The sequence below is a fragment of the Malaclemys terrapin genome, chromosome 13 (assembly GCF_027887155.1).
Source record: "Malaclemys terrapin pileata isolate rMalTer1 chromosome 13, rMalTer1.hap1, whole genome shotgun sequence".
NCBI lineage: Eukaryota > Metazoa > Chordata > Testudines > Emydidae > Malaclemys > Malaclemys terrapin.
Genome location: NC_071517.1, coordinates 30,240,126 through 30,268,088, shown reverse-complemented (window position 1 = coordinate 30,268,088; position 27,963 = coordinate 30,240,126). Strand labels below are relative to the sequence as shown.

At 47.6% G+C, this 27,963-nt stretch overlaps 2 protein-coding genes across 3 annotated transcripts in view; both read left to right on the top strand.

Moving 5' to 3' along the window:
* Positions 1-27,963, top strand: part of LOC128848260 (zinc finger protein 271-like) — a 144,799-nt gene that overhangs the window by 31,909 nt on the left and 84,927 nt on the right. The window lies entirely within an intron of this gene.
* Positions 4,094-15,989, top strand: LOC128848318 (zinc finger protein 34-like). Of its 2 annotated transcripts, none has more exons than XM_054048270.1 (5): positions 4,094-4,234; positions 6,318-6,400; positions 7,281-7,407; positions 12,604-12,717; positions 13,040-15,989. In XM_054048270.1, the coding sequence occupies exons 2-5, from the start codon at positions 6,377-6,379 to the stop codon at positions 13,951-13,953; spliced, it is 1,179 nt and encodes a 392-aa protein (XP_053904245.1). In that variant the 5' UTR covers positions 4,094-4,234; positions 6,318-6,376; the 3' UTR covers positions 13,954-15,989. The 2 variants fall into 2 exon arrangements, with proteins under 2 accessions (XP_053904245.1, XP_053904246.1); XM_054048271.1 differs by having other exon boundaries at positions 4,095-4,234; positions 13,043-15,989.

Genomic DNA, 27,963 nt, shown 5'->3' with positions numbered 1-27,963 from the left:
CTGAGCTTGTAACATGAGAACCCAGGAGGGGGTTGGAGGTCAGGTGACTCCGGGGCCCGGGAAACTGAACAAAGGCTGTGGGAGGGGTCGCTGAAAGCAGAGTGCTGGAAGCAGGCTGGAGAGATGGCTGGGGGGCAGAGATGGCTCTGACCCCCCAAAGGGGGTGGGCTGGCATGCCCTGGGACCCCAAGCTGGACCTAACTGAGGGGGGCCCTGTTGTCTGTACCTGCAAGACCTGTCTTGGACTGTATTCCTGTCATCCAAATAAACCTTCTGCTTTACTGGCTGGCTGAGAGTCATGGTAAATCGCAGGAAGCCGGGGGTGCAGGGCCCTGAGTCCCCCGATACTCCGTAACACCACCTTACAGTCCATTCATCCAGCCCATACTTCTTTAACTTGCTGGCAAGAATACTGTGGGATACCGTATCAAAAGCTTTGCTAAGGTCAAGGAATAACACATCCACTGCTTTCCCCTCATCCACAAAGCCAATTATATCATCATAGAAGGCAATTAGGTTAGTCGGGCACGACTTCCCCTTGGTGAATCCATGCTGACTGTTCCTGAGCACTTTCCTCTCCTCAAAGTGCTTCAGAATTGATTCCTTGAGGACCTGCTCCATGATTTTTCCAGGGACTGAGGTGAGGCTCACTGACCTGTAGTTCCCTGGATCCTCCTTCTTTCCTTTTTTAAAGATGGGTACTACATTAGCCTTTTTCCAATCATCCGGGACCTCCCCCGATTGCCATGAGTTTTCAAAGATAATGGCCAACAGCTCTGCAATCACATCCGACCCCATGGACTTGTGCTCGTCCAGTTTTTCTAAATAGTCCTGAACCACTTCTTTCTCCACAGAGAGCTGGTCACCTCCTCCCTATGCTGTGCTGCCCAGTGCAGTAGTCTGGGAGCTGACCTTGTTTGTGAAGACAGAGGCAAAAAAAGCATTGAGTACATTAGCTTTTTCCACATCCTCTGTCACTAGGTTGCCTCCCTCATTCAGTAAGGGGCCCACACTTTCCTTGACTTTTTTCTTGTTGCTAACATACCTGAAGAAACCCTTCTTGTTACTCTTAACATCTCTTGCTAACTGCAACTCCAAGTGTGATCTGGCCTTCCTGATCTCACTCCTGCATGCCTGAGCAATATTTATACTCCTTCCTGGTCATTTGTCCAATCTTCCACTTCTTATAAGCTTCATTTTTGTGTTTAAGATCAGCAAGGATTTCACTGTTAAGCCAAGCTGGTAGCCTGCCATATTTACTATTCTTTCTACACATCAGGATGGTTTGTTCCTGCAACCTCAGTAAGGATTCTTTAAAATACAGCCAGCTCTCCTGGACTCCTTTCCCCCTCATGTTATTCTCCCAGGGGATCCTGCCCATCAGTTCCCTGAAGGAGTCAAAGTCTGCTTTTATGAAGTCCAGGGTCCATATTCTGCTGCTCTCCTTTCTTCCTTGTGTCAGGATCCTGAACTCGACCATCTCATGGTCACAGGCTCCCAGGTTCCATCCACTTTTGCTTCCCCTACTAATTCTTCCCTGTTTGTGAGCAACAGGTCAAGAAGAGCTCTGCCCCTAGTTGGTTCCTCCAGCACTTGCACCAGGAAATTGTCCCCTACTTTCCAAAAACTTCCTGGATTGTCTGTGCACCACTGTATTGCTCTCCCAGCAGATATTGGGGTGATTGAAGTCCCCCATGAGAACCAGGGCCTGCGATCTAGTAACTTCTGTTAGTTACCGGAAGAAAGCCTCGTCCACCTCATCCCCCTGGTCTGGTGGTCCATAGCAGACTCCCACCACGACACTACCCTTGTTGCTCACACTTCTAAACTTAATCCAGAGACACTCAGGTTTTTCTGCAGTTTCATACTGGAGTTCTGAGCAGCCATACTGCTCTCTTACATACAATGCAACTCCCCCACCTTTTCTGCCCTGCCTGTCCTTCCTAAACAGTTTACATGCATCCATGACAGTACTCCAGTAATGTGAGTTATCCCACCAAGTCTTTGTCATTCCAATCACATCATCCTTGACTGTGCCAGGACGTCCAGTTCTCCCTGCTTGTTTCCCAGGCTTCTTGCATTTGTCCCCTGGAACTTGGTCATCAAAGCCCAACACCCACGTGATTCCTCTTTCTACTGATTCTCATCTAGGCTGCAAAAGCATCTGGATGCCATCACTGCCCATCTCATGGGAAAGAGGTTTGAGAACATCAGTTCCCTAACTTGCTGTATATGAAGCCACAAAACTAAGTCACTGAACTGCCTTGTATTCCAGCTAACATAATGTGGGTACTGAAGACCTTGATCTTATACACTTTAAATAGCAGGCACTATGCAGGTGCTCAAAGATCAGAAGGTGCCTAAGTATTGGCAGAATAGCTGCTGAGAATGAGAAAGGAAGGAGGGTCCAGTGATTAGAGCACTAGCTTAGGACCCTCCACCTGCTCCACCACGGGCTGCCTGTGCAAACTTGGATAAATCACTTTGGCCCAGGTCTTCAAAGGTACATAGCAACAGAGGGTCCTGTGGCACCTTAGAGACTAACAGAAGTACTGGGAGCATAAGCTTTCGTGGGTAAGAACCTCACTTCTTCAGATGCAAGTAATGGAAATCTCCAGAGGCAGGTATATATCAGTGTGGAGATAACGAGGTTAAAGGTACATAGGTGCCTAACTCACATTGAAATCATTGGCCTTCTGCAGATTTCAGTAGGAGTTTGATACCTAAATGCCATTGAGGATCTGGGCATTAATTTCCCAGTGTTTCAGCTCCCCATTTGTAACACAAGGATAATAGTACTTCCCTACCTCACAACCTTATGAAGACACATGTATTAAAGACTGTGAGCTGCTCAGCTACTGCAGTACTGGAGGCGGTATAAGTACCTAGCTACCTCACTAAAAATGGTGTAGCATGGATACAGCGGTGTGGGGTTCTGCACAAGCTGCCCCAGGTATATATCCGCTAATGTAGCCCCCGCTGCCATGTCTTCATTGCAATCTTTAGCAAGCTAACCTGATTAAAACTAGAGCAGGTCTGCACAAGCTTCAAATCATGCCTCCTGCTGCAGCGTAGACAGACCTGAAGATTTGGAAGGTGCTAGTGTAGACAAGGCAGTGTGCTTTTAAGGCACAAAATGTAACCCTTCAGCCTGGTGATATAAGCTGGATTCAAATATATAGTGTTTCCTCTTAAAAATAACCAACACAATGACTCAAGCCCTCACCCAGAAACTTGGGAAAATAAAATATCTCCCTGGGCACCCTTAGCTTTGCTTTGGCAAGCACTGAATCTATGTATAAAACAAAGAAAACAATATTAAGGGGAAACAGAACACAGTGTTAATTTGGGAATACACAACAATAAATCAACCATATATTTATATGAATTAATAAGTACAACAGCCACCCCTGCAGTGCCTTGGGCAGTAGTCCTTTGCCTCAGTTTCCCCACCTGCTGGGGTGAATATCCAGGGGACAAATGTCCCTTTGGCACCTCATTTTAACTTGCTCCCCCTTCTCTTATGGAGCAACCCACACAAAGCTGGTTGTCAGCGATTAGTGAAGCACACTGCCTTGTCTGCATTACTCTGTTAACACCTGTTAGCTAACACCTTCAAAACCCTCATCTAGACAAAGTCTAAAAGTGTTGGAGTAGATTGTGTACCATCAGAAGCAACTCCAGCTAGGCTAAGGACTGGAACCCATCTGCCCTATGGGTGGATGGATGTTTTGTTGGCTTCCAAATTAGCTAATTAAATATAAATGAGTTTGTAAAGTGTAAAAAATGTTGTATGATGAGTGGGAGCAGAGAAAGAGGAGCAGGTTCCAGCAAGGTATATATTGATGATGGTCTACAGACTCTGGGGTGGGAGGATGTTAGCTTGGGGGGGGGCTACCCGATATTGCTGCATGGGGAGGAACAGTCAAGGATGAGCTTGGAACACGGTCTCTCACCATATGTGGAATAAATCCTTGTTCCTTGCAGCCCTGCCTGCTTAGTTACATGGACTGTTGCTAATGAAAGGGGAATGTGGCTCGCTCTGTCTACTCAGCATACCGGAGTTGAGCTTCCTGAGTCAGACGCTGCTGCTGAGTGCCTCCGTTGCGACCCGGAAGGAAGCCTGGACTGATCAGCTCAGCTGCTGCCCAGACCCCCCTCTGTGCCCAGCTGGGGAGGCCCCTGGGGCAGCCCCGGGCTCTGCCGACACCAGCCCCTGAGCCGGAGCCTGCAGGTGAGGGGAGAGACCCGGGGAAAGGGCTGGGGCCGGGCAGGAAAGTGCACCAATGGCCCCTCCTCGCCCCAGCTCTGCTCCCGGGCGGGGGTCTGCGAGTCCCAGAGCTGCTGCCCTCCCTCACCCCCGCCCCTCGCTCTGTTCCTCTGAGCGCCTGCAGGAGCCGAGCCAGCTCCGGGAGAGCGAACGCCCCGGGCCGGGCCAGGGACCGAGTCTCCCCGCCCGAGGGGAGGGGGCCGGAGGGAGACAGGGAGAGAGACTTGAAGGGGCAGCAGGAGCAATCAATGGGGAGGGAGATTCCCGGCTCCCAGGGCCCGATTAACTTTTTGTGGGCCCAGCACTAAACATATTTGTGGCCCCCCATTGGGGAAATAGGGCATGTGATGGAGGGCGATCCACAGAGGGAGCGGCCGGTTGGGGGCAATGAGGCGCAGTGCAGCCGGAGTGGCCCCATTCAGCCCAGCACAAGGGAACTGTTTACAAACCCACAACTGCTAGATGCACTCTGGGCTGCCCAACCCTTTACTGCCAGGGTGCCCCTTCCACACTGCCCAATGCCCTCCCCTTATGTCCAGTGCCCCCTTGCCCAGAGACCTCCCCCACAGATCTCTCTGCCCAGTGTCCCCTCGCCCGGAGACCTCCCCACAGATCTCTATGCCCAGTGCCCCCTCGCCGAGAGAACTCCCCCACAGATCTCTATGCTCAGCACCCCCTGCCCAGAGACCCCTCCCACAACTGCACAGCACCCTGCACACAATACCCCGTGCCCAGCTCACCCACCCACAGATCCCCTACTGTCCAGCACCCCCTTCACAGTCCCACCATCACAGCTGTACAGTGCCCCATATTCCTGAGGGAATTCTGCATCAAATTCTGTGCATAATATTTTAAAATTTTGCAATTATTTTTTTTACAATCAATAAGTGTGGAAACTCCACCATGGCAGTGGGGAGCACAGGCCACTGATTGCATGGAAGTGGGAGAATACCCTACAGCCTCCCCAGCCCCTCAGGGACAGGGACTTGGCAGTGAGGCTGAACCTGACACAGCACAAGGGCCATTCCTGCCACAGAAACACCCTGTGGCCCTGCCCCTTTTGCACCAGGCACACCAGATGTGGGCAGGGAGGCTCAGCCTGGCAGCAGGATCCAAGTGCAGAGGGACTTAGTGTGGGGGGATCCAGATGGGGGTAAGAGGGTTCAGTGTGGGGCAGTCTGGGTGCAGGCAGCTCAGTGGGGGATCTGGATGCACAGGGATGTTCCAGGTGCAGGAGCAATGGGAGTCTCCAGGGGGGACCAAGTGAAAGTGGTTGGAGCTCAGCAGAGGGGTGTCTGAGTGCAGGAGAGGTGGGGTTCATTTGGGTGGGGTCCAGGTGTAGGAGGTTTGAGCTCAGTGGAGAGGGTGTCTAGGGGGGCTCATCAGGGTGGTACAGATGCAGGGGAGGTGAGGCTTGTCAGGCTGAGGGTTTGATGGGCCTGCTTAATAGGGAAGCCCCAGCTTCTGCCAAGGGGATCTGCATGCTGGGCCCCCGCTTCCCCTATCCCCTTCTCTTCCCCATCCCATGCCCCTTCCCCACCGCTCCATCTTCTCCCCAGGCTTGGGGGGCAGAGGGGAAACTGCCCCCCAGCACAAGCCGGCAGAGCAGGATGGGGCCAGGTCGCTACACTTCCTGCCACCCGACCCTGCACTCACCGGGCGGCGGGAAATGGAGTGACCCGGCCCCAGCCTGCTCCGCTCTGCTCCCCTGGCTTTGAACAGGCTATCTTCAAGTGATCCATTCCCTGTCACCCATTCCCAGCTTCTGGCAAACAGAGGCTAGGGAGGGACACCATCCCTGCCCATCCTGGCTAATAGCCATTGATGGACCTAGCCTCCATTAATTTATCTAGTTCCTTTTTAAACTACTTCAATAACCCCTGAGGTGGATGGTTTAGAACTTGTCTGCTGAAATAAAGTGACCAACTGTTTTCTCAACCTGGCAGAACTTAAAGCATATGCAGGGAGAGAGACTGGGGGAAGCGGAGTGTGAAAAGAACCAAAGCCCTTTCTGAAACCTCCCCAATCGCCCTTCTCACCCTGACAGGCTGCAGAATAACATCCGTGTTGTGCTCCACATCACTTAATTCTGCCAGGGGAAGGGAAATGGCTGCAGTGGAGCTGGAACAGGTAGGAGATTTTCAGGGATTCCTCTGATAGATCAGGGAGAGGAGACACACTAAAAACACAGGTGTGACTGGGTTAAAAGCTACTAAGCCCAGTTAATATGGGCTTGGTTTTAAGAATAGGTGCATTGGGCTGGGATGGAAAATTCCCCATCTGTGGGACAGGAGCTAATCCTCTAAAGTGCCCAGGAGCTACTGCCCAAGAAGCAGCATCTTGCTTCTCTGTGCAGGGCAGGGGCCACTGTGATGGTTTCCAGTCATGGGTGAATTTCTGGCTGAACCTCTCAGCTGTGGGGAGATCTAAATGTGGGCGCTGTAACTGACAAGGGGAAGCAGAAGAGCTGGTTGGATTTTCCCATTAAATATGTAGTTCAGTTAAAAATGAAGTTCTCTGTGAGGAAATGCTGATTTAAAATTTTTTTTTTTTTTTTTTTTACATTTTATGTTGGGATAATCAACAGGAAGACATTTCATTTCAACATTTCCAAATACATTTTTTTTCTAAACTTTTCTTTGCTCCCAACCTTTGGCTATTTCAAAGTTCACCCCAGTGAAAATAAATGTTTTAATTATCGGGATCTCCCACAGGATGGAAGTGCTCTAGCAGGGAGGTGAGAGGATGGGAAGCAAAGAGCAATATTCCTATGGTGACAGTTTCATGGCCTGATTCCTGTAAAGTAGGGGAGAGCAGAAGGTCTTTGAAGGGCATAATGCCATCTGATAAGTGGCACCACTAGGAATAAGAAACCAGTTTGGAAGAACAATTGCAAATTTTGTTTAAGGACACAGCATATTGGAGACTGGGGCAAAGGGAACAATCTGGGGCCTGTGACTGACCTGGTGGGGTTTTCACTGGAGCAGAGTACTAGTAGTTGTTGTTTCAGGAACTTGTGACCTTCAGAGAGGTGGCTGTGTATTTCTCCAAGGAGGAATGGGCTCTTCTGGACCCTGGTCAGAAAGCCCTCTACAGGGACGTCATGCAGGACAATTATGAGACACTGATCTCACTGGGTAAGGAGCCGTTTCCTCAGATCATGACTAGTCAGATTAGACAAGTGTTGCCAAGAGGTAAGAAAGATACATACTTGCTGGGGATCTGCCCGTGGTGGGTGCTGTTAGGATACTTTACGGCCTACTCATTGGCGTGTTAGTGTAACCCACTGGTAAAGATGTGCTACAGCTCCTCTTCAATGCCCATCCCACAGAGGATATCAATCTGCCATAGCCCCAGATAAAGAGGCTTAGTTCAAACTGTAACAGCTCCTGATCAGGGCCGGCTCTAGGTTTTTTGCCGCCCCAAGCAAAACAATGTTTGGCTGCTCCCCCCCCCCACCTCCCACAGCCCTGGGCTCCCCCCCGCACCTCCCTGCTGCCCCTGCCCTGGGCTCTTTCCCCCCCACCTGCACCCCCTGCTGCCCCAGTCCTGAGCTCCCCCCCCACACACCCCTGCCACGCCAGCTCTGAGCTCACCCCCTGCCACCCCAGCCCTGAGCCCCCCCCCCCAACTGCACCCCCCTGTTGCCCCAGCCCTGGGCTCTCCCCCCACACCCGCATCCCCTGCTGCCCCAGCTCTGGGCTCCTCCCTGGACCCCCAGCCCTAGGTCACTGGTAACTCGCTCCCAGGGTGGGTCATTCAGCAGGAATTTTGGATGTGCACAGAACACAGACAGGATTGGTTCCCATATGGTTACAGAACTGCAGTAAAGTGGAACAATTTTCAGCTTGTTTGATTGGAGGATATCTGGATGCATATTATAAGACTGTCCTCCATAAATGAGGAAAAGTTGAGGTGCCTTTATTATTCTTTTGTTCCACTCTTTGTTTCTATGGGAAAATTTGCCAATGCAATATCACTGTCTTCCTTTTAAACAAATAAAACTTAAAAAAAAAAAAAAATGGCAATGGCTGTTGAAAATAGCAGTTCCAGTCCTAATAACCACTGGGAAGCATTTCTTGCTCAGTTTTATCCTACTTTTTCTACAGCAAGTTACAGTGGATCAGTATATTTGATTTGGGGGTGTTCAAATCTGGAAGGCAGGTGCTAGATTCCCTTTCTGAATATTAGCTAAATCTGGAAAGGAAAAGTCAAGTTCTGCTTCCGTGGCTCAGAAGTGGAAATCCTCCTAAGTGCCTGGTACTGTATCTAAAGCTGCCCAGGTCCAGAGCCTCCCCTCCCTTACTTTTCATTTTAAATTCTAGTGGGATCCACGTACCTCCCTTGCTAGGCTTCAGATAGAGAGGGGCACTGTCCATTTAGTCCACCCAATTCTTTCTTTGGAGGCTGTAAGGTGAGGTCACAGCGGTATCCCTAATCCTGGGGATGTCTTCTGAAGGGGATCTCTGGGGCAAAGCTTTCTACTCCTTGGGCATACTTGTTCCCCATTCACAGTGCCACCCCGCTAGAGTTACCATATTTCAACAATCAAAAAAGAGGACGGGGGGAGCCCCGCCCTAGCCCCACCCCCATCAACTCCCTCCCACTTCCCGCCCCCTGACTGCCCCCCTCAGAACCCCCAACTCCCCTGCTCCTTGTGCCCTGACTGCCCCCTCCTGAGACCCCCCACCCTAACTGCCTCCACCATGTTCTCTGTCCAAACAGCGGAGGGGCAGAGGGTTGGTCCCACATCGCACAAGATGTGGCAAGATCCAGTTTTAAATTTACCCCCTGCCCTTGATTCACTGAAGGGGGGAGGGGAGAGTTGCTCTTGACTTGTGTGGGGTACCAGGGAGTGGAAGCCCTGACCCCGCCTGAAGTCACTGGTGCAACCCCTCCCGCTCCAGCTGGGGAGCTGCACCTGGCCCTAGGGGCTGCAGGGTCCGCCCCTCCGGGAATCTCCCTCCTTCCTGCCATGGCTGCGGGAGGCTCCCTTGTCCCGCTTGCAGCCTTGGCGGGCGTGATGCAGCAGCCAGAGGGGAGGGGAGGAAAACTCCCGTTTCCCCCCTCTCGCCAGGCAGCCTCCTTTGTGAGGGCTCGGCCCTGACGCGCTGCCTTGCCCGATCTGCAGCCACGCCAGAGAGTGTCCGAGGGCTGCAGGCAGCGCCGGAGCTGCCGGAGGATGAGTCAGAGCCAGCCCCGCACCAGTGGGCTGAGCAGGAGTTGTCCCGGGAGAAGTTTCCCTGCAGGATCCGCTCCGGCCGGCAGAAAGCCGGGAGCCCGAGGGCGCCCGTGCTGGCGGTGCTGCACAGAGGGAGGTTACGGGCTTGGACGCTGCACGGAGGGAGGTTACAGGCTTGGGCGCCCAGGGAAACTTCTCCTGGGACAACTCCCCGCTCAGCCCGCTGGTGTGGGGCCGGCTCCGACTCATCCTCCGGCAGACCCGTCTGCTCCAGCGCTGCCTGCAGCCCTCGGACGCTCCCCGGCACGGCTGCAGCTCGGGCAGGGCAGCGCGTCAGGGCCTTGGCACTTGCCACCCAGGGCTGGGGCCGGGGGGCCCTGGATGGGGCCGGGCTCAAAGAGCACCCAGCTGTGAGCGTGGCGCTGAGCTCAACAGAACCCCTAGCGGCACCTCGGCGAAGAACCTCCGAACCCTGCAGTCCCTGGGACGGGCGCTCAGAGGCTTGCTCTGGCAGGGTTACCATATGTCCGTATGCCGGCCGGGAGGGATTTTTAAATATCGAAAAACCCGGACGTTTTTAGATATTTAAAAATTCCTCCTGGACGGCTATTTAACAATCAAAAAGCCGGACATGTCCGGGGAAATCCGGACGTATGGTAACCCTACACCCTGCTCTAGCAGTGAGCTCTCCATTCACAGCAAGCTGCAGCATGAGGTTTCAGCTACATACTCCTCCCCTCCCTTTCCTGTGGATAGCAACCAAGGGAATGCTGGGAAATGTAGTTCTTTTCCTGCCCAGGGCTGGCTCTAGGGGCAGGGAGCTAACCAAGGAACTACAGCTCCCAGGGCTCTCTGTTGGTTCTCAGCTCCCATGCTGGATCCCTGCTGGCTGCCGCCCCTACAAATGGGCTGCCCTAAGCACCTGCTTGCTTTGCTGGTGCCTAGAGCCGCCCCTGCTCCTGATTTTAGCTCTGGAGGTCACAGTTTCAGTCCCTCGTGTTCAAGATGGTGGCTGTCAAACTAGCACTATCAGGCAAGTTCCCTGGAATAAGTCACAGGCACAACCCTGTTTATACATTTGTGAGAGCAGGATCTGGGCAGCTTCCTCCCTGCTGCTGGGCAGAAACAGTAAAATCAGGCACATCCCTGAACCACCACCTGAGTCGGAGTGGGAGGAGCCACACCCTAGAATGGCTGACTGCGTGAGCATCAAAAACCACCTCTTCACTCAGCCAGCACAATAACACTCTTCCACTATCATCCACCCAGAGCAGGACCACATGCTATGTCTGGGGTTTGATACCCAATCTCTGTTGGCATGCATGCGCACACACACACACCCCTCAATCTCCATCCTTAGAGATGTAGCTGTGTATGCTTAGCAATGCGATAGTGGTCTAACATTGCTGCTGTCATAGAGTCATTAAATCCAGTGATGCATGGAGATCCTTGCAATTTTACAAGGGGCCTCTGCTTACATTTTCCCATCTGTTCCCATGAAATGTCACTTCTTCCCCAGGAACATTGCATAGCAGCCATGCCTTCACTTTGTTTCTTCTCAGGACACCCAGGGCTGTGAGTTACCCTGTCACTATCTGCCTCCAGCGCAAAGGAGACTTGCCTGTATTAGCTGGGTGTTAACTCCCTAATAGAACCAGCCTCTCTGTCATGCAAGCACTCTGCTCTTTGCACTTTGCAGTGCAGGTTGACAACAGATGCACTCCAGCCCCCAAGTCAGCTCAAAGTGTCCCCCTAAGGTGTCCCATCCCTGATTACTGGATACCCATAGAAATGCCAGAGCACTGCCCCAGTTTACCCGTTAAACCTTAGCTTACGGCTCCTTTATCGCACACAGACCTTGAGTTCAGTTATTGTAAAACAAAAGGAAATTTATTCAAGGAAGAACAGAGATTCAACTAGAAACAAGGGTGAGTGATGTACACGAAGGGTTACATATAATACAGAATCCTAAAACACAAACTAGGGCCTATCCTTATCAATAGTTACCTTTCCTATTTAATTAAGTAGGTTCTCTCCCCAAAGTTCAGTCCTTTGCAGTGGGTGCTAGTCCCAAGGAACTCTGATCCAGTCTTTCATGAAGCAGCCCCGCCCATCAGGGTACCTCCTCAGTGAATGGATGCAGACTGACTATCTCCACCCTGAGATACACTGAACTAGTTTGTGTCTTTATTCCCAGAGAGGGCGATTCTCCTCTGTGTCATATCATTCCTTTTCACTTCCAAATGACTTTGATGTTTATAGTTTTTTCCATTGACTTTTCTGGGTTGGTGCAAAGGTAGACAAATGAGTCTTGCATTATATCACCAGCTGACCCGGGATGGGCACAACTCCCTCCTGCTTGAATGGGCCGTCACAGAGATATATTATTGCCTTTTAATTCACTCTCACTTCATAAGCCTGAGACCATATTTTCAATATACCGTATATACTCGTTCATGAGCCCGTTCGTTTATAAGCCGACCCTCCAAAATAGATAGGTAAAAATAACAAAAACGGTATGACCCTTTCATAAGCTAACCCTATATTTCAGGGGTTGGAAAACTTTGGCTCCTGGCCCATCAAGGTAAGCTACTGGCAGGTTGGGATGTTTTGTTTATTTGGAGTGTCTGCAGGCATGGAGCCCCTCAGCTCCCTGTGGCCGCAGTTCGCCATTCCCAGCCAATAGGAGCTGCAGGAAGTGGCGCGAACCACGGCCACAGGGAGCTGAGGGGCTCCATACCTGCAGACGCTCCAGGTAAACAAAAAGACAATGTATTAGATGTTCAATTCAATGATTCCATAGAGTTTAAAATCATCACATTTTGGTGTAGACCCGTTTATAAGCCGATCCCCACTCTTTGATGCATCACTTTTTTACCAAAAATATTTGGCTTATGAACAAGTATATACGGTAGTTACATTATTCCCGAAATATTACATCATGTGGTGGTTATGAGTATCGATACAAGCTTTCAGTGGAGACATCACATGCTTCCCTTTATGGATAAATACCATGAAACAGCAGTGTATCAGGTGTAGTGAGTTTGTCTGGTCTGAGGCAGGAGTTGCTTGTATCGAACAGTGAACTCTTTGACAGTTGGCATCAATGGTCCTTTGTGTCACACTAACCCTATATTTTTTCCGTGGGTAGGATTTGTGACTCCTAAACCTGACTTGATCTCACACCTAGAACGAGGAGAGGTGTCATGGGTCCTGGATCTCCCGGGCTCTGAGAAAAGGGACATGCTGACAGGAACCTACATAGGTGAGGAATCAAATAAACTGACTCAGAAACCATTGAGGGGTGAACAAAACAGTTGGGATTCCCACTGAGGCCCTGTGAGCTGCCCCAGTTCTGCCTCATTTCACCCAGGACATGACTATCCCCAGCCCATCCATATCCTTTTGCCAGATGTCACTCATGGCTTCCCACCCCACCCTGACAGATGCCTGGCACTAGCTCCGTCCCCCTGAGTGTTTGGATGGGGTGTAAAGGTAGAATTGGTCCCCTCCCCCGCTGTTATTTGGGTTTGTTCTCCACATTCCCCTTTCTGAGATTCCCTGTCCGGATTCTCTCTCTGTCCCAGCAGGTGATGGGACAGTGAATAAGAACAAGGAGGAGAATTCTCAGCAGGAAGGTCCTGAGCAAGTGGTTCCACAGGGGACGGTATCAGGAAGATCGGAAGGGGATGTTTCCGAGACTTCTGAGCAGGGAGAAACCTGTCAGACACAGCTCAGGCCAGAGCGGCTGCAGAGAAACCTCTCTGGGGAGACACAGGGTAAATCCAGTCACCGTGGGAGAAGTCTCAAAGGCATCCCAATCTGTCAGGCGACCCACTTGGGAAAGGGACCAAAGATACTTGGTGACTCAGGGGAAAGCTACAAGAGCATTTCACATGTTATTAGTCAGCAGAAAATCGGCAGAGCAGGAAAATCCAAGAAATGCACTGACTGTGGAAAAAGTTTTGCTTATAAATCGGAACTTGATAGACACAATAGAATCCACACCGGAGATAAACCCTATAAATGCCTCAACTGTGGGAAAAGCTTCACTCTGAGCTCCACCCTGATAAAACATCAGAAAACTCACACGGGGGAGAGACCCTATAAGTGTCCTAACTGTGGGAAAAGCTTCCGTCAGAGTTCGCACCTTGCTAGACATGAGGGAACCCACAGGGAAGAAAAGCCCTTTAAATGCCCTGACTGTGCAAAGTGTTTCAGTTGCACCGCAAACCTTCTTACCCATCAGCGAATCCATACGGGAGAGAAGCCCTACAAGTGTCAACACTGTGGGAAAAGCTTCACACACCACTCATACCTTCTGGGCCATCAGAGAATCCATACAGGAGAAAAACCCTATAAGTGTCGACACTGTGGGAAAAGCTTCACACACCGCTCAAACCTTAGTACACATCAGAGAATCCACACAGGAGAGCGACCTTGCAAACCTAAGGACTGTGGGAAAAGTTTCAGTATGAGCTCAGATGTTATTGGCCAGTAAAAGCTGGAAGGGAGACTGGCGAGGGATGGAAACCATCTTCAACAAAGACTGTATCTTGCTAGGTTAAGTTATAGTCTTTTAGATGAATTTTCACTTTTATTAGCTTAAGTATCAGAAGGGTAACCGTGTTTGCTTTTTACAGATTCAGACTAACACGGTTACCCTTCTGATACTTAAGCTAATAAAAGTGAAAATTCATCTAAAAGACTAAGCTTATGCCACAGGACCCTCTATTGCTTTTATTTGCTTGTAACTGTTTCCGACTTTATCCCGTTTACTTGGTATCACTTAATCTATGTTCTTTTGTTAAGAAGTTTGTTTTGCTTTCATTCTAAATCATCACTGTTGTGTAAGTTCAGTAAAGCGTGTGCTTCTAGAAAGCAGACAGGATGGAGTGTTTTACTTGGCTTCTAAGGGCAGAGAACCTAACTCTTTCTGAGGGTTCAATGGGAGGGACTGGCCCCTGCTGGATGGTTTTGGGGTGAACTCAGGGCTGGAAGGGTACTGAGGTCAGTCTGCAAGGAATAACTGGGTTGGGCAAAGCCAGGGTGAAGCTTATGGGCTGTTGGCAGGCTGTTGAGAGGGGCAGAGCTCTGGACCAAAGCTACAGAACCACAAGACATCCACGGTTACAAGGGAAACAGTGACTGAATCCCTTACTGGCCTGGGTGAACTCCAAACCATCAAACTTGGCAGCCCACTATCCTCAAAAAAATCTCCATTCCCCATGAATAAGATCATTTCTCTGCTCATGCACCTAAACACCCACTCTGGAAAAACCCAAAAAAGTACATTTTGGGACTTGATGATCAATAAATGTAGACTGGCTGGCTGGCACCACACCTACGAATACCAGCTGAGTCACAAATCCTGGGGCATCTCCAAGTGCTTCTTCATTGACTCAGGTACAGTGGACATCTTTATCAAAACTGAAGCAACTTGGGCACTATAGATTCCTTTGTGGCTCAAGCCTGTTCTTGATCTGGCAGAGGCAATCACGTGGGGTTTCCATGGAAACTGTTCCAAGAGTATTGAGAGACCCATACATTCCCCCACGCTTCAGTGTGGTCCTTGGTATTTCATGGCTGGCCCTCCACAACTCCCTTATCTGCTGGGCTGAACTAACAGTTGAATTTTTCTCAGAATTCTGCCCGCAGCACTGCTTGACCCCAGGAAATAGGCAGTGGGCACTAGTTCCTCGGTGGTTGCATGCCAGGGGTAGCTGGCCAGGCAGAGCTATCCACTGAGTATGGTCCTTGACTTCTGTCCAAATACAGCAACTACAGTGATGTGTTTTGAAAACAAACAGACACTGTGCCCAGTCACCCTACAACCAGGGGCAAACATTCTGTTCTGACATACATATATGGTATGTTTGAGCCAGAACTAGCTGTGCTGCGCATCTATTGTCTGGTGACCTCACATATGCTCCATATTGTGCCTTTGTGCCCACACCAAAAAGCTCCACAATAAACCTATCAGACATCTGCAACCCCTCAAGACTTCACCTGGCATAGTTACTGCTTTCGATTTTGTTATAGAACTACTTGATCCAATGGGTTCACAATGGGTGGATGTTTTGCTGGCTTCCAAATTAATTAAATATGAATGCATTTGTAAAACGGGGAAAATGTTGTATGATTTTCCTTGAAACCCTGACTGTTTGGTTATATTTAGGCTTGAAAGAATTAGATTTTTATCGATAAATGTCAATAACCATCAATTTTGCTTTACAGACAAGCCAAAAATAAAACATTTCCATCCATAATCTTCTAAATTTATAGATAGGCAAAGTAAGAAAAATACTGCTTGAGAACTTATTAGAGTTTGATTTAAGGCAATTTTCTTTGTATATTTTGACATGTGATGTTGCAAAGTTGTGTTTCAATGCTTATAAAAAAAATTTTTTGAATCACATCTGTCATTAAGAAAAAACTATTATCTGACTCCCCTCCAACTTCCCACAACTCTGAAAAATTAAATAAATATGCTTAAAATCAATATTGGTTCAAATTATAAAAATAAAACTTGAATTCTCCCAAGCATAGTTCTACTGACTGTTTACTATTGAAAGGGGAGGCGGCTGTGCTCTCTCTACCGGGGTTGAGCTTCCTGGGTCAGACGCTGCAGCTGATGCATCTATTAAGACCCAGAAGGAAGCCTGGAACCTGAATTCAATTGATCGGCTCAGCTGCTCGGGAAGAGATCTGCATTAACCGCCCTCTGTGCTCAACCTAGGGGGGGACTTTCTGTGATGGCTGGACTCAGTCCATGGGGCAGCTCTGGGCTCTGCCGACACCAGCGCCTGAGCCTGCAGGTGAGGGGAGAGACCCGGGGGAAAGGGCTGGGGCCAGGCAGGAAAGTGACTCTGCACCAATGGCCTCTCCTCGCCCCAGCTCTGCTCCCCGGGGGGCGAGTCCCAGAGCTGCTGTCCTCTCTGACCTCCCCGCCCCCAGCTCTGCTCCCCTGAGCGCCTGCAGGAGCCGAGCCAGTTCCAGGAGAGTGAACGCTCCGGGCCGGGCCAGGGACCGAGTCTCCCAGCCCGAGTAGGGTGACCAGACAGCAAATGTGAAAAATTGGGATGGGGGGGTAATAAGAACCTATATAAGAAAAAGACCCAAAAATCAGGACTGTGCCTATAAAATCGGGACATCTGGTCACCCTAAGCCCGAGGGGAAGGGAGGGGGGTGGGAGGGAGACATGGGGAGAGACTGGCAGGGGCAGCAGGAGCAATCAGTGGGGAGGGAGGTCCCGGCTCCCAGCCCTGCCCAGCCCCAGTCCCTGCAGCACCCTGGGGCAGATTGACTTTCCTAGGGAGAATGTGAGCAGGGAGAGGAAAAGCCAGTTCCTGCCTCACGCTGTTTGCCCTCAGGACAGTGTCAGGAGGCATCTCGTTATATTAATTGGTAGATACCGTGGAAAAGGACGCTACAAGCATTTCATCGAGTACCAGTTATGGTGATGTAGTAGCACCTGGAGATGCTGAGAGCAGGACCTCATTTGGCTATCTGCTGCACACATGGTTAGAGAGAGTCACTGAAGTGACCCTGATATTCTATGATTTTAAGTGTTTATAATCTATGCACAAGATAGAGAAAGGGTGGGAGGGGAAACAGAAGGAAAGGAATTTGTGCAAACTTACAGTTGTGGTTAGTAGCAAAGCAGAGAAAAGACCATAGTGATTCCTAGCCATTACACCACAAAAAGGATTTGTCTACATGGGAACACTGAGGAAATTTAATCCAAATTAACTAAAAGTTATGAATTTAAAACAGAATAATTAAATAGCACTAAACCCCTGTATGGACATTTGCATTCAGATTAAAGTGGCCTTAATTCAGTTTAGTTTAATTCACATTGGGTGACTTAAATTCTAAATAAAGATGTCAACATTTAATTTTAAATTTTTTTATTTAGATTTATTTAAGAGTTTACTGCATTTTAATTAATCTGTTTTAAATTCACACCCTTAGCTAATTCAGATTATTTTTCCTGAATTATCCTGTATAGACAAACCCTGATTGCACAGGCTTCTGTGTGCAGGCTCTATCTTTGTTCCCTTTCTTTAGTTTGCCTCCTTCAGTAACCACTGAGAAGGATGGTTTAGGGCTTGTGTACTGAAAGGCAGAATGTAAAGCATATGCAGGGAGAGAATCTGGGGGAAGTGGGGTATGAAAAGGACCAAAGCCCTTTCTGAAACCTCCCCAATTGCCCTTCTCATCCTGACAGGCTGCAGAATAACATCCGTGTTCTGCTCCAAATCACTTAATTCTGCCAGGGGAAGGGAAATGGCTGCAGTGGAGCTGGAACAGGTAGGAGATTTTCAGGGATTCCTCTGATAGATCAGGGAGAGGAGACGCACTAAAAACTCAGGTGTGACTGGGTTAAAAGCTACTAGGCCCAGTTAATATGGGCTTGGTTTTAAGAATAGGTGCATTGGGCTGGGATGGAAAATTCCCCATCTGTGGGACAGGAGCTAATCCTCTAAAGTGCCCTGGAGCTACTGCCCAAGAAGCAGCATCTTGCTTCTCTGTGCAGGGCAGGGGCCGCTGTGATGGCTTCCAGCCGTGGGTGAATTTCTGGCTGAACCTCTCAGCTGTGGGGAGATCTAAATGTGGGCACTGTAGCTGACAAGGGGAAGGAGGAGAGCTGATTGGATTTTCCTATCAAAATATATAGTTCAATCAGAAATGAAGTTTTCTGTGAGGAAATGCTGATTTCAGCTCCTTTTCAAATTTCTGTTGGGATAATCAACAGGAACACATTTCATTTTGACATTTCCAAATAGATTTTTTTTTCCTAAACTTTTCTTTGCCCACAAACTTTGGCTATTTCATAGCTTCACCGCAGTGAAAAGAAAAGAATCTCCTGCAGGATGGAAGTTCTGTTTTCTGAGCAGCTCTAGCAGGGCAGTGAGAGGATGGGAAGCAAAGAGCAATATTGCTATGGTGACAGTTTCATGGCCTGATTCCTGCTGTAAGTAATTTACAGTAAAGACAGGGGAGAGGAACAGGTCTGTGAAGGGGAGAATGGGCAACTGGAATAAGTGTCACCATTGGGAATAAGGAATTAATTTATAGGTGGAACTACAATTGTCGTTGAAAGGCACAGCAGAGGGGACAATCTAGGGTCCCTGTGACTGACCTGGTGGGGTTTTCATTGGAGCAGAGTACTAGCAGCTGTTGTTTCAGGGTCTGGTGACCTTCAGAGAGGTGGCTGTGTATTTCTCCAAGGAAGAATTGGCTCTGCTGGACCTATGTCAGAAAGCCCTCTACAGGCTGTCATACAGGAGAATTATGAGACACTGATCTCACTGGGTAAGGAGTCGTTTCCCCAGGTCAAGACTAGTCAGATTAGACAAGTGTTGCCAAGGGGTAAGAAAGCTACAGACTTGCTGGGGAATCTGCCCGTGATGTGTGCGGTTAGGACACTTTGCAGCATAGTCACTGGTGTGTTAGTATAACCCGCTGGTAAATGTGTGCTGCAGCTCCTCTTCAATGCCCATCCCACAGAGGATATCAATCTGCCATAGGCCCATAAAGAGGCTTAGTTCAACTGCAGCAGCGCCTGACTTTAACTCTGGAGGTCACCATTTCAGTCCCTGGTGTGTTGCCCAAGATGGTGGCTGTCAAACTAGTACCAGCAGGGGAGGGGATAGCTCAGTGGTTTGAGCATTGGCCTGCTAAACTGAGGGTTGTAAGTTCAATCCTTGAGGGGGCCACTTGGGGATCTGGGGCAAAATCAGTACTTGGTCCTGCTAGTGAAGGCAGGGGGCTGGACTCAATGACCTTTCAAGGTCCCTTCCAGTTCTAGGAGATGGGATATCTACATAAAATTTCAGAGATGTAGCTGTGTATGCTTAGCAATGGGATAGTGGTCTAACATTGCTGCTGTCACAGAGTCATTAAATCCAGCGATGCATAGATTCTAGGACTGGAAGGGATCTCAAGAGGTCATCGAGTCCAGTCCCCTGCCCTCATGCCAGGACCAAATACTGTCTAGACCATCCCTGATAGACATTTATCTAACCTACTCTTAAATATCTCCAGAGATGGAGATTCCACAACCTCCCTAGGCAATTTATTCCAGTGTTTAATCACCCTAACAGTTAGGAACTTTTTCCTAATGTCCAACCTAAACTTGCTGCAGCCCATTGCTTCTTGTTCTGTCCTTAGAGGCTAAGGTGAACAAGTTTTCTCCCTCCTCCGTATGACACCCTTTTAGATACCTGAAAACTGCGATCATGTCCCCTCTCAGTCTTCTCTTTTCCAAACTAAACATCATCTGCAAACTTAATAAGCATACTTTCTATGCCAATATCTAAATCGTTGATGAAGATATTGAACAGAGCCAGTCCCAAAACAGACCCCTGCGGAACCCCACTTGTTATACCTTTCCAGCAGGATTGGGAACCATTAATAACTACTCTGAGTATGGTTATCCAGCCAGTTATGCACCCACCTTATAGTAGCCCCATCTAAGTTGTATTTGCCTAGTTAATTGATAAGACTATCATGTGAGACATATCAAATACCTTACTAAAGTCTAGGTATACCACATCCACCACTTCTCCCTTAGCCATAAGACTTGTTATCCTATCAAGGAAAGCTATCAGATTGGTTTGACATGATTTGTTCTTTACAAAGTCATGCTGGCTATTCCCTATCACCTTACCACCTTCCAAATGTTTGCAGATGATTTTCTTAATTACTTGCTCCATTATCTTCCCTGGCACAGAAGTTAAACTAACTGGTCTGTAGTTTCCTGGGTTGTTTGTATTTCCCTTTTTATAGATGGGCACTATATTTGCCCTTTTCCAGTCTTCTGGAATCTCTCCCATCTCCCATGATTTTCCAAAGATAATAGCTAGAGTAGGGTTACCATAATCCAGCAAGCAAAAAAGAGGACGGGAGGAGCCCCGCCCCTGTCCTGCCCTAGCCCCGCCCTAGCCCCGCCCCTCCCACTCCCCCCCCTCAGAACCCCCAACCCTCCCCCTGCTCCTTGTCCCCTGACTGCTCCCTCCTGGGACCCCTGCCCCTAACTGCCCCCCAGGACTCCACCCCCTACCTAAGCCTCCCTGCCTCTTGTCCCCTGACTGCCCCCTCCTGAGACCCTCCCCCCACCTAACTGGCCCCCTAGGACTCTACCCCCTACCTGTACCCTGACTGCCCCAACCCTTATCCACACCCCCATCCCCAGACAGACCCCTGGGACTCCCGCGCCCCATCCAACCACTCCCCACCCCCTGCAGCCCCCCCCCCCCAGAACTCCCGACCCAACTAAACCCCTCTGCTCCCTTTCCCCTGACTGCTCCGATCCCTCTCCCCACTCCTGCCCCCTGACAGCCCCCCCAGAACTCCCAACCCCCCCCTTGTCCCCTGACTGCCCCCTCCTGGGACCCCTGCTCCTAACTGCCCTCCAGAACCCCAGCCCCTACCTAAGCCTCCCTGTTCCTTGTCCCTAACTGCCCCCTCCTAAGACCCCCCCCTCCAATTGCCCCCCAGGACCCTACCCCCTACCTGTACCCTGACTGTCCAAAACCTTATCCACCCTCCCCCAGGAAGCCCCCCCCCGAACTCCCAACCCCCCCCCGTCTCTTGACTGCCCCCTCCAGCACCTCCCTGCCCCTTCTCCCACCCCCTTGTTGTCGGCCTTTCTTCACCTAATGTCTCGCCAAACTGCCGGAGCCGATTTGCGATGCAGGGAGGGAGGGAAGGAGGGAGGAGGAGGAGCCCTCTCTGGCTGAGTGTCGGAGCCCCAAGTAAGTGACACCGGCCGGCAGCACTGTTAGCCGCGCTTGCTCTGCATTGGGGGGGAAGTCCAGACATTTACAAATTCCCCCCGGACGCTATTTTTAGCTTAAAAAGCTGGACATGTCCGGGAGAATCCGGACGAATGGTAACCCTAAGCTAGAGGCTCAGATACCTCCTCTATTACCTCCTTGAGTATTCTAAGATGCATTTCATCAGGCCCTGGTGACTTGCAGGCATCTAACTTTTCTAAGGGATTTTTAACTTGTTCTTATTTTATCTTCTAAACCTACCCCCTTCCCATTAGCATTCACTATGTTAGGCACTATGTTCCTTCAGACGTCTCGGTGAAGACCGAAACAAAGAAGTCATTAAGCATCTCTGCCATTTCCAAGTTTCCTGTTACTGTTTCTCCCTCCTCACTGAGCAGTGGGCCTACCCTGTCCTTGATCTTCCTCTTGCTTCTAATGTATTGATAAAAAGTCTTCTTGTTTCCCTTTATTCCTGTAGCTAGTTTGAGCTCATTTTGTGCCTTTGCCTTTCTAATCTTGCCCCTGCATTCCTGTGTTGTTTGCCTATATTCATCCTTTGTAATCTGTCCTAGTTTCCATTTTTTATATGACTCCTTTTTATTTTTTAGATCATGCAAGATCTCATGGTTAAGCCAAGGTGGTCTTTTGCCACATTTTCTATCTTTCCTACCGTAACGATGCTGGTTCTGGCAGGACCCAACTGAGAGTGCCAATTCAGGACCAATTGCTTAAAACAGGGTAGTTACAGCCCAAGGCTGGGGTTTTTCCACCTCTAAGGCAAACCAAACCAGCCAGACAAACAGGACTTTGGTCTCACCCCACTGGCTAACCACAAGTCACACAAGCAATTCCCTTAGACACTCCAGTTTCCCAGTATCACCACCAGTGCCACTCGTTATGGGGACAAATGGTTATGAAAACCAATACCCCAATAAAAGAAAAAAGGTTCTCCTGTTCCCACAGGACCAAGCCCCAGACCCAGGTCAATATACAAATTAGATCTTACCTACAAGTCATGCTGTTGCCAATCCTTTAGAATCTAAAATCTAAAGGTTTATTCATAAAAGAAAAAAGATACAGATGAGAGTTAGAATTGGTTAAATGGAATCAATTACATACAGTAATGGCAAAGTTCTTGGTTCAGGGTTGTAGCAGTGATAGAAACTGCAGGTTCAAATCAAGTCTCTGGAATACATCCCCAGCTGGGATGGGTCATCAGTCCTTTGTTCAGAGCTTCAGTTTGTAGCAAAGTTCCTCCAGAGATATGAAGCAGGATTGAAGACAAGATGGAGGAGAGGCATCAGCCTTTTATAGTCTTTTCCAGGTGTAAGAACACCTCTTTGTCCTTACTGTGGAAAATTACAGCAAAATGGAGTCTGGAGTCACATGGGCCAGTCCCTGCATACTTTGCTGAGTTGCAAGGCATATTTGCCTTCTCTCAATGGGTCAATTGTATAGCTGATTGTCCTTAATGGGCCATCAAGCAGGCTAGACAGAGCTAACACCAAGTTGTCTGGGAAGTTTCCCAGAAGCATAGCATAAGTTTGAAATACAGATAGTATAGAGCCAATATTCCTAACTTCAACTACAAAATTGATACACACATATAGACAGCATAATCATAACCAGCAAACCATAACCTTGTCTTAGACACCTCATTTGACCCCCTTTATACAAGATTTGGTGCCACTACAGGACTTTGGTTGCAACAATGATCTATATGGTCCCAGATTATATCAATAACATCACACCTACCCAGCAGAATAGCTTGCTTTTGGGCCCTTAATAGTGTCCCTTTGAAAAACTACCAACTCTCCTCAGTTGTTTTTCCCCTCAGTCTTGATTCCCATGGGACCTTACCTATCAGCTCTCTGAGCTTACCAAAATCTGCCTTCCTGAAATCCATTGTCTGTATTTTGCTGTACTCCCTTCTACACTTCCTTAGAATTGTGAACTCTATGATTTCATGATCACTTTCACCCAAGCTGCCTTCTACTTTCAAATTCTCAATGAGTTCCTCCCTATTTGTTAAAATCAAATCTAGAACAGCTTCCCCCCCAGTAGCTTTTTCAACCTTCTGAAATAAAACGTTGTCTGCAATGCAGTCCAGGAATTTGTTGGATAGTCTGTGCCCCGCTGTGTTATTTTCCCAATATATATCTGGATAGTTGAAGTCCCCCATCACCATCAAATCTTGGGCTTTGGATGATTTTGTTAGTTGTTTAAAAAAAGCCTCATCCACCTCTTCCACCTGGTTAGGTGGTCTGTAGTAGACTCCTAGCATGACATCACCCTTGTTTTTACCCCTTTTAGCCTAACCCGGAGACTCTCAACACTTCCATCTCCTATGTCCATCTCCACCTCAGTCCAAGTGTGTACATTTTTAATATATAAGGCAACACCTCCTCCCTTGTTCCCCCGTCTATCCTTCCTGACCAAACTGTACCCATCCACACCAAGATTCCAATCATGTGTATTATCCCACCAAGTTTTGGTGATGCCAACAATGTCATAGTTGTATTTATTTATTAGCACTTCCAGTTCTTCCTGCTTATTACCCATACTTCAGTATTTCTTTATCCTTTATAAAAATTCTAGCTCCACATCCTCCCTTTTAAGGCTTCACACTGCACTCCCTTCTCTGGTTGCCTCTCACTTCCCATCTTCTCTCCCTCCCTCCCCCACCCTTGTGCCCTGTGCTCTTCCCACTCTTCTTGGCCTTTTGCTCTCTTTAGGTCAAACGAGCTGGGGTATATCAGTGTAGTTCCATTGGCTTCAATGGAGCAAGGCTGAGTTGCAGCGGCTGATGATCATGCCCTTTGTTTCCAGCTGGCCTCTTCCTGTGTCCCTAATATTCTCACCCTTTTCCCATTTCCCCAAACTCCAATGGGCCACCAAATGTACACACAGAGTTGGTGTGGTCTCCCTGTTCAAACTCCTAGGCTGAGCTAACAAAATTATAGACCTTACATGCAATGGTTAGTATGGTGACAAAGCGCCAGGGACTAGAGCATCATAGGACTGGAAGGGATCTCGAGAGGTCATCTAGTCCAGTCTGCTGCACTCATGGCAGGACTAAGTATGATCTAGCCCAGGGGTTGGCAACCTTTCAGAAGTGGTGTGCCAAGTCTTCATTTATTCACTCTAATGTAAGGTTTCGCGTGCCAGTCATACATTTTAACGTTTTTAGAAGGTCTCTTTCTATAAGTCTAGAATACATAACTAAACTATTGTTGTATGTAAAGTAAATAAAGTTTTTAAAATGTTTTTAAGAAGCTTCATTTAAAATTAAATTAAAATGAAGAGACCCTCAGACCGGTGGCCAGGACCCGGGCAGTGCGAGTGCCACTGAAAATTAGCTCATGTGCCGCCTTCGGCACACGTGCCATAGGTTGCCTATCCCTGATCTAGCCCATCCCTGGCAGGTGTTTGTCTAACCTGCTCTTAAAAATCTCCAGTGATGGAGATTCCACAACCTCCCTAGGCAATTTATTCCAGTGCTTAACCACCCTGAGAGTTAGGAAGTTTTTCCTGATGTCCAACCTAAACCTCCCTTGCAGCAATTTAAGCCCATCATCTTTTGCCCTATCCTCAGAGGTTAAGGAGCACAATTTACCTCCCTCCTCCTTGTGACAGCCTTTTACATACTTGAAAACTGTTATGTCCTCCCTCAGTCTTCTCTTCTCCAAACTAAACAAATCCAGTGGGGTTTTTTCCCCCTCAAATCTTCCCTCGTAGGTCATGTTTTCTAGTCCTTGAATCATTTTTGTTGCTCTCCTCTGGACTTTCTCCAGTTTGTCCACATCTTTCCTGAAATGTGGTGCCCAGAACTGGTCACAATACTCCAACTGAGGCCTAATCAGCTCTGAGTAGAGCAGAAAAATTACTTCTCATGTTTTGCTTACAACACTCCTGCTAATACATCCCAGAATGATGTTTGCTTTTTTGCAACAGTGTTACACTGTTGACTAATATTTTGCTTGTGATCCACTATGACCCCCAGATCCCTTTCCGCAGTACTCTGTCTCATCTAGGTATTTATAAGGCCTGTATTATCTTAGTACCTCACAATCATTAGTGGATTTATCCTCATAACACTCCCGTGAGGCAGGGAATTATCCTCATTTTACAGATGGCTCACTGTGTAGATGAAGTTGTTGGAAGCAATGGTATGTTCAGGCATGATAGAACCTGCTCTGAGCTAGCAGCCTAATAGCTTAACATAAGTAAAACTGCACATGTGTAAGAAAATGCAGAGTAATCATGTCTGTGGGGAAAACAAAAGATAAAGTAACCACGAAGAAGAAGAAACTGCTTTGAGCTAACACAAATCCTGTATTGACAGGAGGACAGTTATCATGGAAATGAAAAACAAATACATATGTATCAGAAAAGATAATAGGGTTGTATATAGTTTGTGTAAGTAAGGGAAGATGAAGTGGTGTACTGGGTGGGCCTAGGGTGGGTGTAGTGTTGTTCCGATGAGCTTCCCACTGGTAAGTAACTGATCACTGCTTGCTAGTATTTTGCCTTACTAATAAAGATTTGTTGATGCAGTCGGCTGGATAGTTAATGTTAATCCAATAGAAGTGACTCACCCAAGGTCAGATAGGGAGTCCGTGGTGGAAGCAGTAATTAAGCCCAGATCTCCTGAGTGCCAAGCCAATGCGTTAGCCGCACTATTTCTCCTTACAAGTAATACAGTTAGACCACCCTTCTAACTAATCTACCCTACATTCCCACACATCCCTTTAATATCTCTATCCAATTTCCATATGCTCTCTAATCATCCCAATACACACCACTCAATCTACATATATTATGATCCACATCATTGTAATATCTGAACAGCTGAGATTTGTATATGAAATTAGAATAAAAATGCAAGGCAGGATGGGTCCTTGAGAGGTCATGTAATCCAGCCCCATGTCCTGAAGCAGGACCAATTAAACCTAGACAGTCCCTGACAGGTGTTTGTCCAATCTGTTCTTTAAAAAGCACTGATGATGGGCATTCCAAGTCCTCCCCTAGTAACATGTTCCAGTTCTGAACTATCCTTATAGTTAGAAAGATTTTCATAATGTTTAACCTAAATTTCCTCTTGCACCTTAAGCTCATAACTTCTTTTCCAAAATTTTAGTGGACCTGGAGAAAAACTGATCACCGTCCTCTTTATAATGCCCTTAACATTTGAAGGTTAACTCCCCCCTCAGTCTTATTTTCTCAGGAGTAGACATGTCCAGTTTTTTTAAATCTTTTCTCATTGATAAGAGGGATAGAAAACCTGATCTTTTTTGTTGCTCTCCTCTGGACTCTCTCAAATTTGTCCACATCATTCTTAAAGTGTGGTGGACAAAACTGGACGCTGTACTCCAGCCAAGTTTTCACTAGTGTTGAGTAGAGCAGGACAGTTACCTTCCAGGTCTTAGATAGGACATTCCTGTTAATTCCCCAATGTTAATAGGCTTTTTTCACAATGGCATCACATTGTTGACTCATAATCCAATTTATGATTCACTATAGTTCCCAGATACTTTTCTGCAATACTACCACCTAGCCAGTTATTCCCCATATTGTAGTGCATTTGATTTTTACTTAAGTGTAGCACTTTGCACTTGTATTATTGATTTCAGACCAATTCTCCAATTTATCAAGATAATTTTGAATTCTAATCCTGTTCTCCAAAGTGCTAGCAACCCTTCCCAGGAGATGTCATCTGAAAATTTTCTAAGCAGTTACAAAATAAATATTTATTAGTGCTTACTTCCAACACTGCAACCAGCATTCATGCAAGTACAGTGTATTCCCCAAATTACAGGAAGATGGAAGGTTGATGGCGCTTTTGAGATAGATTTATGGTTGACAAAGTAACCTTAACAGTTCTTTTGTGCATGTATGTGTTTGTCTTTGATTAGAACATTAAATTTGAATTTTGAGGCTTCCTAACATTGTTAGATTTTTAGTGGGTATTTTTGTAAACACCACTTTGCCTTTAAAGCATTTTATAGAAGTTATGGCTGTTGATTGATCTCAGTTAATTAACGCGATTAACGAAAAAAAATTAATTGCAGTTAATCAGTTTTAATCACACTGTTAAATAGAATACCAATTGAAAATTATTAAATATTTTGGATGTTTGTCTACATTTTCATATATTATATTCTGTTTTTTAACTGAAATAAAAGTGTATATTTTTTATTACAAATATTTGCACTGTAAAAATGATAAATGAAAGTATTTTTCAATTACTCATACAAGTACTGTAGTGCAATCTTCGTCATGAAAATGAAACTTACAAATGTAGCTTTTTTTGTTACATAATTGCACTCAAAAACAATATAAAACGTCAGCGCCTACAAGTCCACTCAGTCCTACTTCTTGTTCAGCCAATCGCTAAGATAAACAAGTTTGTTTACATTTACAGGAGATCATGCTGCCCTCTTATTTACAATGTCACCAGAAAGTGAGAATAGGCATTTGCATGGCACTTTTGTAGCTGGCATTGCAAGATATTTACACGCCAGATGTGCTAAACATTCGTATGCCCCTTCATGCTTTGACCACCATTCCAGAGGACATGCTTCCATGCTGATGACGCTCGTTAAGAAAATAATGCGTTAATTAAATTTGTGACTGAACTCCTTGGGGTTTAATAGTATGTCCCTGCTCTGTTTTACCTGCATTCTGCCATATATTTTATATTATAGCCGTCTCAGATGATGACCCAG

Coding starts and splice junctions, on each gene's coding strand:
- LOC128848318 (XM_054048270.1), top strand. CDS start 6,377: ATGGCTGCAGTGGAGCTGGAACAG. Junction 6,401..7,280: donor CTGCAGTGGAGCTGGAACAG/GTAGGAGATTTT, acceptor TTGTTGTTTCAG/GAACTTGTGACCTTCAGAGA. Junction 7,408..12,603: donor TGAGACACTGATCTCACTGG/GTAAGGAGCCGT, acceptor TTCCGTGGGTAG/GATTTGTGACTCCTAAACCT.